A 16,869-nucleotide genomic window follows, 5' to 3' on the forward strand; every position below is an offset into this window, starting at 1 on the left:
CCTGAAGGAAGGCTGACTGTCAGCATAGTGTGGTGCGATCACTGGCGTTAATCGTCCCAATCCACTCTTGGCATGATTGCCTCGTTTCATACGAGCCCGCTTACTGGGTGTTCATCCTCAGCCTTGGGCATCGTCTGATTCATTGCCTTTCTCACACGAGACTGTAGACCATTTTATATATGCTCCATGGCGGTAGCCTAGTCCTTTACAAAGTTTAGGTCCTCGGAGCAAGCGCACGATGGGAAAGAATGTAAGAGGCAGCCGAATCCTGGGTCTTCGTTTTTCGCTTTTCTTATAGCTTGGCCTTGCCCATACAAAAGAAGACCTTAAAACCCTTCAAATCCGAAGATATATGTAGCATTGTGTGAACAGTCGGATTCCCCCACCTTCGCAGTATTCTTTCGCAGTCTTGGACAGAGCCGAAGAGATCTTGGTACTTTTCTTATAGCGTGCCGACGTTGACTGCAATTCCCCGATATGTTCTTTCCCCAACGTCTTAGACCTTACTTCGTCTTCAGGAAACCGCGAAAGCAGCGCTCAACTTCCAAAACGAAACAGAGTAAGTTCATCTGATCGGAATAGTTGAAGTAGAGCCACGGGGACTGACGAAGGTCAAGTTGAGGATTTCCGCCTTGGCTACCCACGATTCTCGGCACTCATCTCAGCGCATAACTCTTTCCAAATATGTCGTAGCTTTCGTCAACTACGAACTCGTCTACTTCTTATCAAACAACTGAAACTATCCGATCTAGAGGAGCAACTAATAAAGCTAGACAATGAGGAACAGCGAGGCTCGATTTTGGCGAGTAATAGACAGGATAACAATTTGAGCCGGAAGCAAGTGATTGTAGACATTGATCAGGCGCTAGCAGATTATGGTAAAGCCCGTCCGTGAGATGGCGAACAGTCTACCGGCTCAACGCATCCAGATCAGCTCATCGAGAGAAATCACCAAATTTTGGCTCTAGATCCTGCGGAAGATCGAGATGTATCCAGTATTCGGAATTGGTTGAACGCAAACGGTTGCATGGCACGAGATGAGGTTAAATACTTGGATCACACGAGCGACTTAACGAGCGTTGTAGCTTCCCACGATGCGACAATGTTGACATTTGAGGCGTGGCTTGAACGTACCCTGCTTCGTCTCTGGAAAGGGTTGAGGCACGTAAGTAGATCATGACATCTGCCTCTCGGTTATTGCGAGCCAACACTATACAGCGTTCTATGTTCGATGTTTCACGAGACCCAACGGTTCACATTTCATCGAACTCTGCGTTCCGGATAGCGACGAGAACGTTGACAGGCTCGGTTATCGTCTCACTGTTGCTGATCCCGATATTCATCTGCAATACGGTACAGCGCACAAAAGTACGCCTGGGTGTCGTCGCCGTTGCTGCGATTCTCTTCGTCGCCATCTTGTGCGGACTTACGCGCGCTAAGCCAATTGAACTGTTTGTAGCTGGAGCCACGTGGGTTGAAAGTCTGACTCTGGACTGACGGAAACTGACCCATGATGTGCAGGTATACTACAGTGCTAGTGGTATTCGTTTCAGGGGTCACCTTCGACTAAATGGAAAAGAAAGCACGCGTAAATGCTGTGATATACTTAAACTGAATGCGGTGGTCAAGGCCCCATGTGTAGAAATGGTCCCCAAAGGAGAATGTTTCCGGGATCTTCCAGGCCTTTCCTGTATTTTGAAATGGATTTGTGCAGAGCATGCGGCACCTTGCTTGTCTTGATATCTTGAAGCAACTCTTCGTAGAATGTAGCCGCTACCTGAACTGCTGCCTCATCGAACGCGTCCCACAAGGTACCAATTACGTGTCTGAATTCTAGTTGAAAAGCGCTGGCCAAATGTATACTTTCATAGACCAAGTCTGCGTCCAAGGAAGCTGCTGTGGAGCAAGCGGATAGATAGGCGATCTGGGCTGAATGAAGATTGATGGACCGTATATCGCCGACCGACAATCTTTCCTGCTTCGATCCAGAGCCTAGTATAAGGTTACTCCTGAAAGAGCTCTCTGGGTCCAATTCTGCATGACAAGCTAGATGCACCATTTGCGAAGATTCGAACATTCGCAGAGTTTGCTCCTTGCTGGGTGTTATCAGAGTATCGACATGAGCTGTACCTGCGATGTGCCGCTGGATGGATTCGATCTCTTTTTTGGTATTCAAAACTCCGAAGCCAGATCCAGGAGTTGTAGGCATTGCAATGATACCAAGGCTTGCTTTTCTGGTACTTTCGCTCGATTGAAGTGGTACCCAAACTCTGCTCCTAGAAGCTTGCAACCGTTTCAACGAAGGTGCGTAAGAAGAGATGACATGGCTGATAGTGTTTTCATTAGAGGAAGCATTATGGTAACCAGCCGCATGCATGGGAAGAAGAGCTGTCAAGCCACCACCAACCCACCAGATCAAAGGCAGCTCGGGAGGAGGTTCGTGCCTCCAGAAGAACTCAAGTTCCTCCAATATGGGCTTCACAGCTTCGTTCCAAAGCCATATCATGTAGGACTTCATCCCAGATTCGGTTGTAGACTGTGCAGCTTTAGTTACCCCGTTCTCGGTGTAGCTTAGTGGTTTTGCGCGATATGACCTTGGGTACCCTTGATCCGAAGCAATCGCCTTGACACATTCTTCTACCTTTAGGTCTGTGAATCCTTGGCCAAGCTCTATGGCACGTACTTCAGTACTGGTCATGATGAATGCATGGCTACAGTAGAATCCGAGCCAAGTAACGTTGAAGCATACCACAGGACCGTCGCTAGCAAGACATAGAAGGTGAGCTTCGCTAGGTTTTCGCCCCATCTCTTGAAGATCTCGCTTCGTCTTCTTTTGTAAAGCGAGATAGTCTATCAACCCAGTACCTCTCTCGAGTATCTGCAAAGCTTCTACGGCTGGTTTCCCTGCCTTGATGAATACGGATGCCGCTGTTGCACCTAAGCGAGGAAACGTTCGAAGAATGCGCTCGTGATCTTCATCCGAGTGAGTGGGAAGGGCAAGCTGTTCCGCCAAGTCCAACAACTGTTCCGCTATAGTAACCGCCTCGGACCAAATCTCCAGTTCTATAGAGGCAAACATAGCTTGTTGTCCGGCTTCCATGCGATTGTAGATGGGACTTTTCGTATGATTGAGAGCTTTTTCGTGAAACTCCATTGCTTTCCGAAGACTAGCCTTGTTCAATTCTTTTGCGACCAGTTTAGAATCTTCCGCAATGGCGGAGGCATTCTCGTGCAGCTTCATGTTCTTGATCAACTTCCTTGAATGTAAATATCTATCTTGATAGAAGCTTGCCAGGTTGTAGAGAGTCTCTGCTCGGTTATGATGATCATCTGGCGTATCATCAACAACACCCTGACTCAACGCAAGGCCATTTGACCAGAAACGAGACCATGCTGGCTCGGATCCGTGAAAATCTACTTCGTCCAATGACTGTATAAGATCACCATAGCCGACTGCTAAAATTTTCTTGTATCTGGTTGTGGAGTAGCTTTGAATTTGCGAGGCATGTTCCAAAGCTTCTTCGAAGCATGAGATTGATGCGTGAAGGCTCGAAATTTTGGCGCCACCGTGGCCCTTCAAATTCAATGTTGCGTGATAATGATCTCGATAGGAAATCCCCTGGCTATCGAGTATCTCGACACGAATCTTCTTGGTAGCTTGCAGTGCTTCGCCAACACTATTCAATGCCTTCAATGCATCATGGAACTGGTCTTGAGCCTGCCGAAAATAGTAATCATACTCTCCATGACCCTTGCGGTCTGCTTGGCAACGCCAACCATACACCTTTCCCAGGCCCATCATTCGCCGAGCTCTGACGGTTGCCTTGGTCTTTAGGGACATCGCCTTCAAGCCACTCTCTTTATATTGGATCGATTCATCGATATCCCTTATTAAACCGGATTTCGCATCAACGTATCTGTGTTGGAGAACGATACCAAGATGGTTCCATATTTTACTCTTGGTGTCTGCAGCGGTAGTGTCTTTTAATAGTTCGGCGGCTTCTCTAGCTAGGTCGATACTCTCTTCCAGGGAACTCCTGTTATCTGACCTGTTCTCTCTATATATTCTCAATGAATCTATAGAAGACCTGTATAGTGTTTCAATCTTCTCAGCTCCACTGGGGCCCATTGTGCCGGTCGAGGGGGTGAGCGGCTGCCGGAGCTGTCAGGCAATGGCTTGAACTCACGAATCAACGAACCTAAACTTAACAATATTGTATGATCGCTCTATTCCCTCCTCATAGATAGTATTTAATGTCGAACGGGAAACTACCTGGGTATTTGTGGGTTTGAGAGGATAGTTGATGGTGTGGAATTTGATGTGATGAAAGTATTGATTGAAGAATCTATGGAAGAAGAGCCAAGGTGGCTAGATATAGACATCCCACTAGCCCCAAATGGGTGTCTCCTAGACAACCCGGGATAGGGGAGTCGCCAATGGTGGTTGGAAGTCACCACCTTGGTACAAGGTAAGCACTATAGGTAATATAGAAATAACAGTCCCCTAAATCTATAGTAACTATAAATATACAAAGAAAACAAGAGAAAAACTATATCCCCTAGTCTCCTAAGTAAATAAAAATATTATATCTTATCTATAATATTTAATATCCTAGTATTAAGCTTCTCTAATATAGGCTATAGGAGCGCTTTTATATATAAGTCTATAAGATTGTTACTAGATTAAACATGTTTAATATTAAAGTTGCCTACTAGGAATTATTCTCTTACAAAGTAGTAATAAATATAGATATACTTTAACTATAGGTTTAACTTCTAGTCTTAAATAAGTGTAATAGCTAGTTTATTATTAATAAGTAGGTAGTATAGTAGTGTAACTAGCAGGAATTCTATAATAGCGCGTTAAGCCTAGATAAGATATAATACTGCATATAAGGCAGCTATATACTCTACTTTGTATATACTTTAAGTAACGTAGCTCTATTGCTTAGATAACTATAAGATAACTAACCTATTAACCTTAAGGATATAACTAGAGAATAATTTTAAGTTGTCTAGATCTAATATATATAATGCGTCTAAGTATATTATAATCTAAGTAGGTTATCTAGCAGGCTATATCCTAATTATTAGTTAGTAATCTAATATCGCGCAGACATACTAGAGCACTTAGAATACTAGCTTAAGATGTCCTTCTAATAGATTAGTATTATAGGAACTAAGCAGGCTAATTGTGTATACTATATCTAGTCTACTTACAACTGCTATAAAGTTAAGGGAGCTAATAATAGATTAGAACTTCTTCTATTAGTCCGCATTAACTAGTATATCTACAGGTGTACAAGGTAGGAACAAGCTAGGGTTAATAGGCGTGTGTTAACTATTACAGTTAGTTATACTATAGCGTTAAAGGACAGCTATAATATAGGTGCGTTAGTAAAGTTCTATATAATTATTAAAATAGTTAATCTTAAGCCCTAGTATTATACGTAGTTGTCCTAGGTCTTAAAAGTAGAAATAAGTCTTTGTAAGATAGAGTATTATATTAATCTATTCTTAAGTACTAACTATAAGAATATTATCTATATAGATCCTAAGGATAAGATTACTTAAGATAAAGATATAAGGATTAAAGTTAGCCTAGGAGAAATGCTAGGACTTTAACTATTTAGATAGAATAGCATACTATTTACGTCTAGACTACTTAAGACTATAGAGAGTCTTAAGTAGGAATAGTGCGCTATTAGATAGCAGTCCTAGTAGCAGTTAATAATAGATCCTGTGCTTAAGATGTCTATTTAGGTATGCGGCGTTAAAGTCTACTTATCACGTCTACTATCTATATAGAGTAGCAAGGACTAGGAGAATTCGCAGACTATTATATCTAACTACTAGTAAGTATATATTATTATAGTTAAAACCTAGTTACTATAAAAATCCTTATACTATAAGTCTTGCTTTTCTCTTAATAATGTTGCTAGATTTATCTTGCTTAGTATTAAAGACCTATTAAGTGCCCACAAGCTTTACACCTAGAGGTATCTTGTAATAGGGTACAACTTCCTATATGCTATTTTCTATATAATTAGCAATTTCTTTATTAATAGCTAGCTACTATAGGGTAATATAATTATTGTCTGTTACTTCTATAAATATCCTAGGAGTATCTAATAATATTATAGTAGTAGAGAAAGTTATTAAAAATAAAGAGATATATACTAGTGTATCCTCTTTATAAGTTATAGTAAAGGTAAATAGTTATAATATAGTATATAATCCCTAGTATTACTCTAGCTTTCTTATCTATCTTCTAATACAAGTTATAGCTATAGGCGTTAATATAGGTGTCTCTTTTGTGCGTGGTTTCTTCTAGGCTAAAGTGGATATTTATAAATTTTAAGTATCTAGAGAGAAGGAATCTAGTCCTATCCTAGGTAGTGCCTATATAAAGAGATAGTTAGGGCTACTTAAGAGGTTGTGTAGCAGGTTCGTCGCTCTAGACTTAAGCGTAGGTGTTTAAGGTGCAGATAGAAGGTTACTTATATCCCCTAGCTTAGTATTATTAAGAACTTTAATAGGAGGGAGTGTTATAACTAATTCCCTAGGCTACTATTTTAAATATTAAAGCTCTATATCTAGATATTATAGACTATACTTAATTCCCTAGTCTTAAATAGTCTAAAATATCTAGGGAACCTATAGGACAAAGGTAATATCTTAGGATTTAATAATAATAGCTTGTTGTAGTATATAGAGACGGCTTGTCCTAGTACTATAACTATAGCTAATAAAGATACCTTCTTTAGAGTAGTGTAGGAGTTTAGTGCCTAGCTTCTAGGCCTCTACAGGTATGTAGATATAGCTATAAATACTAAATAGTTAGAGGTGCTAAATAGATAGCTTCTTCCTAAAGAGCTATTTATATAAGGTACGTCGCAATAGGTCTAAAGAATATAGCGCGATATTCTTAAGAAAATTTGCTAATATTATTGCTTTAGCCTATAAGAAAAGTAGATTATTAGATAGTATTATGCATTAAGTAATCTAGAATAAGGTGCGGTTAAATTGCTCTAGAACGCTATTTAGCTTATAGTAGTAAGGTAGTAATAGCTTATAGTTAATTCCTTTAGCTTTAAAAAAATTTTAAAGATTATAACTAATATACTCTCTACTATTATTAGAGTAGAAGGTTTTAACAATAGAATATTATAGGATATTATTACTTATCTTGTTATAAAATTAGGTGTTTGCGTAGGCAATAAAATCCTTAATAGCTTAGGGTGCGTTAGCCTTAAGCTTAAGAAACTAAATCTAGGAATATTAAGTGTAGTTATTAACAAAGGAGATATAATACTATAAGCTACTAATACTTTAAGTAGGTATTTTTCCTAAGAGGTTAGAATAAATAAGCTTAAGTAGCTAGGTATAGCGTGGTGTCCCCTATGTTAGCATATGGTGCACTAACTTTAATTGTTAATATATAGTATATATAAAATCCTTAGGTTTATCTAGCACTAGATATCTATTAGTATAGATACGCGATAGGTTTAGTACTAATAGATGTCCTATAGCTTTGTGAAAATTCTAGTATATCCTAAAGCCTTTGCCTCTATATGTGTGTGTCTCCTTTGCCTTTATTGCTATTACTGTTGCCTCTATTATTGTTATTATTAGGGCTAAGGCTATTAATATTTAATTAGGAGAGGACAAGCTTGTAAGTATATAGGTAGATAGTAATAGTAATAGTAGTTATTTAGTCTAGAGCTATATAAGGCCTTATATATGTCTTGCCTATAGTATATATTAACTATATCTAACAAGGTATAGGTTATCCTTTTTAGCAAACAGCTTAAACCCCTTGTATCTAATAAATATCTATAAGAATAAGCAGGTGCTATAGAGTTTAGCGCTATAGAGTGTATTAGTTAGTACTGCAATATTAGTTAAGCTATTAGGGAGCTATAGGTAAAGTTAAACTAAGCTAATTCCTTATATAGGGAGCTTAATATAACGACTTAGGTAGGTAGGGCATCCAAAAGGTATCCTATACGACTCAAAGGCATATGGGAGTGCGCGTCTGTACGGAAAAGGATGAGATTCCTATACCTATAGGTCTTGTATAAAAGGACAAGAAGAACATGCCTATCCTAACTATAGGTGAGCTGTTCTCTATATATATAAGTAAGTTAGGCCTTTATTAGGCCTAACTTAGTATAGAATAATAGGTAGGTAATTCTGCCTTATTATTACACTACCCCCTCCTATAGAGAAAGGATAGTCCCTATCCTTAGGATTAGGTTTAGATCCCTTATTAAAGAAGAGCTTTTTGCAAAATAAATCCACCTTTACCTCTGCCTTTACCTTTACTTCTTCTTCCTAGGGCACAGACCCCTATCCCTAGCCTGCCTATAACTAGCCCTTTACCTACTAACTTTCTTATTCCTATATCCCTAATTTTTTAAACTTTTAACCTATATCTATCCTATCTAAAATCTAGTAAGTAATAGATCTATATAATTAAAATAGTTACTAATCTAGGTTAGATCTAAATACTATACCTGTCCTAGTGCTACTAGGAGTCTTGCTAGCTGCCTACTATACTCTGTGCATGCGAGCTATTAGGGCTCTAGCTTAGGGCAAGTTTATTAACTTTAACTTTGCTTTATAGAACTCTAAGAAATGCTAGTACTATATTTTATAGAATAAGTATTGTAATCTAGTTTATATCTAAGTCTGCTAGGTTTCTTTTCTAACTATAATAGATTCCTAGTTATATTAGGCCTAAGTACTCTCTTCTTTAAGGTGCTTTAGATAAGTACTACAGTTAGATCGCAAACCCCCCTAAGGAGTCTACAGGAGCCTAGGTATTAAAGCGCTATTAGAAGGATATTAACTAATTTAAGGCTACTATTTAGAGGACTACCTAAAACCTAGCTAAAACTATTACTATTACTAAATCTTAGACTAAGGGTATAGAAGCTACTAAGATCCTTATAGCTATATATTATGCTGCTACATCTAATTTACGTTAGCTTTAGAATAGTATTTATAAGATAGTCTTAGTAGTTAGGGGCTTAATAAGGGCTATTAATAAACTTAAAGAGGAAATAGCACTAAATTAGGAGGCAACCTTTGCAGTGTAGGCTAAGATAAAGGTATTTAATAAGAAGGCGTCTAAATTAGTTCTAGCTCCTACACCTACTACACTAGTTATCTAGAAGCTAGCTAAGAAAGATAGTCTAGGCGCTATCTTAGCTAATACAGAGTCTAAACTAGGGTCTAATAGAGAGATAGATATAGAATAAGGAGGTTTCCTAGGGGTAGTGTCCTAGGAACCTTAAGGGTTCTAGGTTAGTTCTAAATAGGATATAATAATAAATAGTAATAAGAATAATAGTAATAGATAGTAGTTAATAGCCTAATATATAGCTAAATAGGATATAAATTAGTTCTAATATTAGATATAATTATTATAAAGTAATATTAGATCCTCTTTGCCTTTTTCCTAGGCTTAAATCTATTTTAGTAAGCTGTGTAGGGGACCTAGCTAATTTAGATACTATTAGTAGAATGCCTATAATTTATAGGGAGCACCTATAAAGTTAGAGGCAGGATACTAAACAGGATTAGGATTATGTCTAACCTACTTAACCTTATATTTTAGCTTAGATTAATATAATTTACTAGCTAGGATTTCTTCTACCTCCTATTCCTCTACACCTTATATAGGGGTACTAGGGGGTTTTAGAGCCTCTTATCTAGGTAACAGGTCTTAGGGATCTTTGTATAGTATATTAGGAGAGAAAACGTTATAGATCTTAGAACTAGGTAGTAATTAGAGGCGATACGCGTTTCCTACTTATTCTAATACCTTAAAGGGACCTTCTTATTATTTAGATAGTTTTTAGCTAGGTTATAAAATAGCAAGATTAGTAGTAGATAGATAAATATAGTTACTAACCTTCTAGTTAACTAGATAGTAATAGCAATTAGTAGTAGAGCGTATTTAGTCTTAAGCTCTTTCTATATTTTCTTTAGCAATCTTCTAGGCGTTATGCATCTAAGTAGCAAGGGATAAGGCGTCCTTGTGGTTTAGTTTCTCTAGTATAGTAGATAGGGTCTTTTCTAGTTTCTAATACTAACTTTGCTTTAGTAAGGAACTAAAGAGGAGCTAATATAGAGCTATGCTAATAGATAAATATAGAAGAGTACTTTAGGCACAGTCTATTATAGGTAGTAGGTCGCTCTAGTTATCTTAGTAATAGGATATAAAGGGCCTTAGTCTCTAATTAATATACTTATTTATAATCTTAGTTTATCTATTAGTTTATTTGTAGTAGGTAGTAGAGAGCTTAACTTTAGTACCTATAATCTAACAGAACTTAGACTAGAAACTAGATATAAACTAAGGGCCTTAATTAGAAATAATAGTATCTAGAGTGTGTCTAAATTAGTACACCTACTAAACAAATAAGGTAGCTATACCTTAGGCGTCTATAGTTTTATAGTAAGGGATAGTAATAGCTTACTTTAATAGGTAATTAATAATAACTATAATCTAATTATAACCACGTTAATCCTAGGGAAAATCCTTAAAATTAATACACAGGTGCTGCATTAGTAGACTAGGAATAGGAAGGGGGTAGAGCATGCTAGGGAGTTAGTGCTGTCTTAGGTGCCCTCTCCTGCATAGGATACAGTTCTAAACGTAGCGTTTATAGGTAGTCTCTATACCTTTCTAGTAGTAATATTAGGCTAGAATCTAATAGGTTTTAGTAGTAGATAGGTAAGTAGTAGACACTTAATTATAAGCCTTATAAATTAGTCTAGTATATAGGACTAATCTAGCAGGCACGCAAAGCTAATCCTAGTAGAGAAGGAGTCTGTTTTCTATCTAATAGTGCTTAGGCAACTCTAATCTTTCTATTAGGAATAAGGACCTATTTTCTTAGAGAAGAGTTTTAATAAGTTCTAAGAATCTAAGAGTTATAGGGTTCTAAACTACTATAATTAAAGTAAGGATTAGTAAGAAACGCTTAGCTAGGTAGTCTTGCGCTAAGTTAGAGTTAATTTAGGGGTGTAACCTATCTAGGGCAATTATTACTTATAAATAATTATCCCTCTAAGTAGTCTTAAGGTTAATTATATCCTATTCCCTTCTACTTAGGATATTAGCTTAGGCGTTATAAGATCTAGGAGTATACTTAATTTAGAAGTTAAAAGGACTTATAACCTCTAGCTATCTAGCTTGCCTAGCACTAAGGACTTTAGTAGATATAAAGTACTCTAGTACTCTATAGTCTGTGTATACTCTAATAAGGTGCTAAGTACTTATTAGGTTAGCACGCTATTTCTTAAAGGCGTAGATTATTGCAAATAATTCTTTGTTATAGATTTCCTAGTTAAGTTTAGAACTAGTAAGGGTCTAACTAAAGAAGGATATAGGGTACTATTTCCTATTAGGATGCTCCTATAAGAGGATAGCTATAATAACTCTATTAGAGGCGTCTATCTCTAGTTTTAGAGGGTACTTAGGATAGAAGTAAGCTAAGCTTAGGATTGCTAGTAGGGCATTCCTAAGCTAGTTAAAGGCTTGTTAGCATTCTAAAGTCTATACAAATAGGGTAGCAGGACTCTAGAGAGTAGTTAAGGGCTTAGCTATCTTAGAGAAGTTTTCCACAAATTGCTAGTAGAATCTAGTAAATCCTAGGAAGGACTTTACTCTAGTTATTATCTTAGGAGCGGACTAGTTTTAGAGTACTTTAACTTTGTTAGGGTCTACCTCTAAGCCTTTGTTAGTAAGGATATATCTAAGGTAACAGGTATAAGTTATATAGAATTCGCTTTTCTTAATATTAGCCTATAATCTAGCGGAATAAAGACGCTTAAGGACTTTTTAAACCTAGTCCTTATGAATAGTAAGGTTTTTAGAGTAGATTAGGATATTATCTAGATAGGTAATGTAGAAGTTATCTAAATAATCTATTAGTATATTATTTATATAACGCTAATAGGTTGCAGGTCTATTATATAACCTAAATAGTAGGACTTTGCATTTATAGGCACTATATCTAGTGCGGAAAGTAGTGTACTCCTCTAAGTTAGGGTCTATTTAGATCTTATTAAAGGTAGCACAAATATCTAGCTTAGTAAAGATTTTTGCTTTAGCTAGTTAGGATAATAGATTATCTATTCAGGGTATTAGATACGCGTCCTTTCGCGTTAAGCTATTAAGCTTATAGTAATCTATATAGATCCTAAGGCCTCTATTTAGCTTCTTAATATATAGGATAGGAGAGGCAAATAGGCTCTAACTAGTCTTAATAAAACCTTTCTATAGGTGCTCTTGTATATATTCCTTAGTAGCCTAGAGTTCCTTAGCATTTTAATAATAGAGGGGACTCTAGTAGTTTAGAAGGGGTTCCTCTAGGACTATCTTGTAGTTATAAGGCTAGTAGATTAGAAGTTTATTAGCCTTAGCCTTGTTAAAGACGTCCTAATAGGAGTTATAGTTAGATAGGAGCTTCTAATCTAACAAGCGTTAGTTAAGAGTATCCTGTTTAGATAGGGTTTAGATCCTAAGCTTAATCTTATATAGGCTAGTAGTAAAGAATTTATTAGAAGATTTTTTTATATTAAAATAGAAAGTATTAGTAGAAATAGTAGCAATTTAGAATTTTGCAGGTAGGGTAATAGTTAGTAATTAGACTAGGGTAGGTAGTGTAGTAGGTTTAGTAGCAGCCCTATAAGTAGCTAGAATTTTAAGTATACTACGTATCCTATTAATTAAACCAGGACTATTTTAGTTCTAGTTCTCCTCTTAATCCTAAAGGGCGTCTCTTTGCAAGATATTGTGGGTAACTAGAGTAGACGCACTTGCTAGTGGAGTTGTACCAGAATCAGAGGTGCGGGGTCGTAGGTTAGAGGATATTTCTTGTTTTAGCTAGTGTTATCTAATAATATAATCCTAAGAACCTAAGTCTACTATTATAAAGGGGCAGTTATAAACCTTTTAGCTACTAACTATTATATAAAGCTAAATATAGTAGGTAACTAGGGAGGTAATCTAGTCCTAGAACCCTTTAATAGTAAGCTTATATAGTAACTTTTAGATAGGTACCCTAAGTGTAGAAGAGATATTATAAGCAATTTTTAAATTAAGAAATAAGTAACCTTAGGCCCTAGTATCTACTAAAGCGTTTAGGCAAATACTAGATCTATTAAGGTATAGGGTTATACATACAAGTAAATAGGAACTAACAAATAATTTAGTTAAGGAAAGGTTTAACAGGTTATATTAAGTTAGGCCTAGGAAGGAGGATCCTCCTAGGCGTTGTTGTTTCCTGTCTAATAGCTATCTAAATTAGTTAATTTAGTAGTATCTTCTTCCTTAGAATTCTTAACAACCTATTCTATATCTATAGCCTAAATCCTAGGGGGTTTAGGGTAGTTACTAGAGAAGTGCCTAGGCTTTCTATAATTATAGCAAGTTACTAGGGTTCCTATTATAGTAGCGCTAGGAGTAGCTAGCGTAGTAGATAGGGGTTAATTATTTTAAGGGATAGTGCCTTATTATTACAAGTAGGGTATATAAGATTTAGCTATTAAAGGTCTATTATAGGGTTTCTAATTAGCGTCTAAATAGGACTAATTTCTAGAGTGTTAGAAGGGGGTTAGTCCTTTTCTAGATAATAGAGTAGTCTAAGTAAGAGTAGACAAGGTAGGGTATAGGCAGCGTTCTATATTAAAAGCAGTAAGATAATCTACTATAGTCTTAAAATTATTATGCTAATTCTATTAGAAAGCAAGGTTTAGCATCCTTAGGGAAGGTGTAATCTTTATCTAGAGGTAGTAATACTACTCTAATTAGGGTACTTCTCCTCTAATAGCAAGACTCTAGAATTATAACTTAAAAATAGGGAATATCTCTATATTAGTTATATATAGGCGGTTAAATATAGTCTAACTCTTAGCTATCTTATTTCTAGTAAGGAAGTAAGTTTAAAGGAGGGTAATTATTTCCTTAGCTTTTTAGAATTAAAGACTTAGGGAATTAGATAGGTAACGTGGCTCTAAGTATTCTCTTGCTAGTCCTAAGTAGTGTCCCTAGACTAACGCTATCTAAGCTCTAGAAGAGGGGTAGTAATTAGTATTAATTTCTAGCCTATCCTAGATAGATGCTTGCTATTATCTAAAAGTAGGATTAGCACTATTACTAAGTGTAGAGATATTTAGTGTCTTTTTAGATTATCTCTTAGCTTTTATAGTATATACTATAGGGTTTAATATAGAAGCTAAAGACTAGCTAGGTTAGGTAGTACCCTATATCTCCTTATAGAGGGAGGTGTTATATAACTAATTAGTAAGTTGTTTAACTTGTTCCTCTAACCTCTTCTTTTTAGATAGGGTTAATATATATTTATCTTTAAGGGAGGTGTTACTTTAAGATTTCCTAGGAGCACAAGGTACCTTAAGAGATAGATAGGAAGCGGGTCCTTTAAGGAGGGCGTTGTTAATTAAGTCTTCCTTATCTAATTTCTTTCTATTAGTAAATAGGCTTTTAAAAGTGGCTAAACTAGATACCCTTCCTTTACCTTTATCTAATATTTTGTAGTTAATAAGAATAATAAATCTTTTCTTTTTAGGGGGGTTAGTTATAGGAGGATATTAGCTTTGCCTCTAATTCCTCTAGGCTTTTAGTAGTCTCTAGGTCTCTACCTTAACGCAATCTAACGCGATTTTTCTAAAGGTAATCTAGCACCACCTATAGGTCTAGAAGTCTAAGCCTATAGGCTTTGGTTATTAGAAGTTCTAATAGCTATTCTAACTGTAGAGTTACAGGGTTAGGTAGCTACTAGAACTAAATTAGTAGCTTAAAAAAATAACAACAAGTGCGATATTCTTAAATACTATTACTAGCTAGGATAATGTTCTTCTTATAATGTAATAACTTAGGTAGGTAGGGCATCTAAAAGGTATCCTATATAACTTAAAGGCATATAGGAGTGCGCGTCTATACAGAAAAGGATAAGATTCCTACACCTATAGGTCTTATACAAAAGGACAAGAAGAACATGCCTATCCTAACTATAGGCGAGCTGTTCTCTATATATATAAGTGAGTTAGGCCTTTATTAGGCCTGACTTGGCATGGAATAATAGGCAGGCAATTCTGCCTTATTGTTACACTTAATACTGCCAGCTATAGTAATAGTGCCTATCTTTAGTATTAAGGATAGGAAGTTATTAGCGCAGCTAGACATATACCTAGAGGCACTAGTATTAAAAAGCTACATAGGTAGGTTAATAGTAGTAGGTTAATAGATTACTATAAATACACTTACTAATCTAGTACGTTTACTATTTAAGTTAAGCACTAGGTGTAATAATAATAATAATAGTAGTAGTGTTGTTAAGTTAATATAATAGTAAGCAGAGTAACTAATAATAGTAGTTAAGCTGTTAGAGTCTTTATCTAGGTTAATTACAGCAGCGTTATTTACTTTCTACTTCTTCTAAGAGCCTAATAATAAGAATAACTATAACTGTAGTATAGTGCTAGCTTTTCCCTTTGCTTAGTTCTCTTTATACTTCTTAAGATACTTATAATTAGGATAGATATAACTAATAAATAATAGGTTGTGCTTCTAACACTAGGTACATTCTAGTGTAGAGGTACTAGATAATAGTGGTCTATTAGTGTTTAGCTATCTAGACGCTGTTTATCTAGCTATATAAGTAGCTAAGGAGTTAGTAATATCTAATAAGTGCTTCTTAGAAATATCTAGGATCTTAGGTTTAATATCTTTAAACGCGGTTACGTTCCTAGTAGACAAGTTATTAATAATATTATCTATTATCTTAGGTAGAGTAGCAAGAAAAAATAAGCCCTTAACCTAATCTAAGTTAAATATATTATATATTACTACTATAACAGGCTATATAGATATTATATAATATTTAGCTATATATATCTAGCGTTAGTAGAATTTATTAAGGTGTAGTCTAAGGTTATCTCTATTATAATAGTAGAGGTTTATAAGCAACTAAAAGAGTAAGATTAACGTATTACCTGTGTCCCTATTAAAGCAGTTAGCGAGATACTTCTAGGCTTCTAGAGAGGTGTTATAGCTTGCCACGCTTATTATTAGGTTATTGTAAACTAATAATAGTAGTATAACTAAAGCCTTATTATCCTGCTTATCCTAATCCTTAGTATTAGAAGGAAGTATTAGTCTTAGCTTCTTTCTAGCAAGGATAGGCTAAATACCTGCATATCTAAATACTATAGTCTAGGCTAACTACTATTCTAGATAGTTCTTGCCTTAGGAACCTAGTTTAGGTAATAAGGAAGGGTCTAGATAGAAGTTAAATGCAGGTTTAGTAGATATAATAAGTATTAGGGGTAGTGCTAATAGTCCTAGGAAAGGATCTATCTCTAGTAATAGTAGATATAGAGATAGTAGTACCTCTAACAAAGCTATAGGTAGAGCTAGTAATAGTAGTAGGGACGCGTTAAATAGGTTAGAATAGGAAGCTATAATAATAGTAAATATTAGCAATATATGCAGCTAAAGTAGTAGAAGCTAATAAAGAGAGATTAATGCAAGTAGGTACTAGTAAATAAAGCTAAGTATGCCAGTAGATAAGCTAGGCTTATAACCTAATGTAATAAAAGTATTAATTAAAGAATCTATAGAAGAAGAGCTAAGGTGGCTAGATATAGACATCCTACTAGCCCTAAATAGGTGTCTCCTAGACAACCCGGGATAGGGGAGTCGCTAATGGTGGTTGGAAGTCACCACCTTAGTACAAGGTAAGCACTATGGGTGATATAGAAACAACAGAATTAGGCAGCAAGTACGCTTTTCTACATGAGGAATACCGAGGCTGGTCGCGTAACGTTAAT

The 16,869-nt window shown here is 36.1% G+C and overlaps 2 protein-coding genes across 2 annotated transcripts; both read left to right on the forward strand.

Annotated features, from left to right (window-relative positions):
* Window positions 1-477: 477 nt before the first annotated feature.
* Window positions 478-1,570, forward strand: IAQ61_000909 (uncharacterized protein; the record flags this gene model as incomplete). The annotated part of the gene is made up of 5 exons (XM_066094870.1): window positions 478-559; window positions 618-878; window positions 930-1,165; window positions 1,219-1,469; window positions 1,522-1,570. The coding sequence occupies 5 exons, from the start codon at window positions 478-480 to the stop codon at window positions 1,568-1,570; spliced, it is 879 nt and encodes a 292-aa protein (XP_065955178.1).
* Window positions 1,571-2,119: 549 nt separating this feature from the next.
* Window positions 2,120-2,575, forward strand: IAQ61_000910 (uncharacterized protein; the record flags this gene model as incomplete). The annotated part of the gene is made up of 1 exon (XM_066094871.1): window positions 2,120-2,575. The coding sequence occupies one exon, from the start codon at window positions 2,120-2,122 to the stop codon at window positions 2,573-2,575; it is 456 nt and encodes a 151-aa protein (XP_065955179.1).
* Between the last annotated feature and the right edge of the window lie 14,294 nt (window positions 2,576-16,869).

The sequence above is a fragment of the Plenodomus lingam genome, assembly GCF_022343315.1.
Source record: "Plenodomus lingam strain CAN1 chromosome Unknown contig_11, whole genome shotgun sequence".
In the NCBI taxonomy this organism is placed as follows: domain Eukaryota; kingdom Fungi; phylum Ascomycota; class Dothideomycetes; order Pleosporales; family Leptosphaeriaceae; genus Plenodomus; species Plenodomus lingam.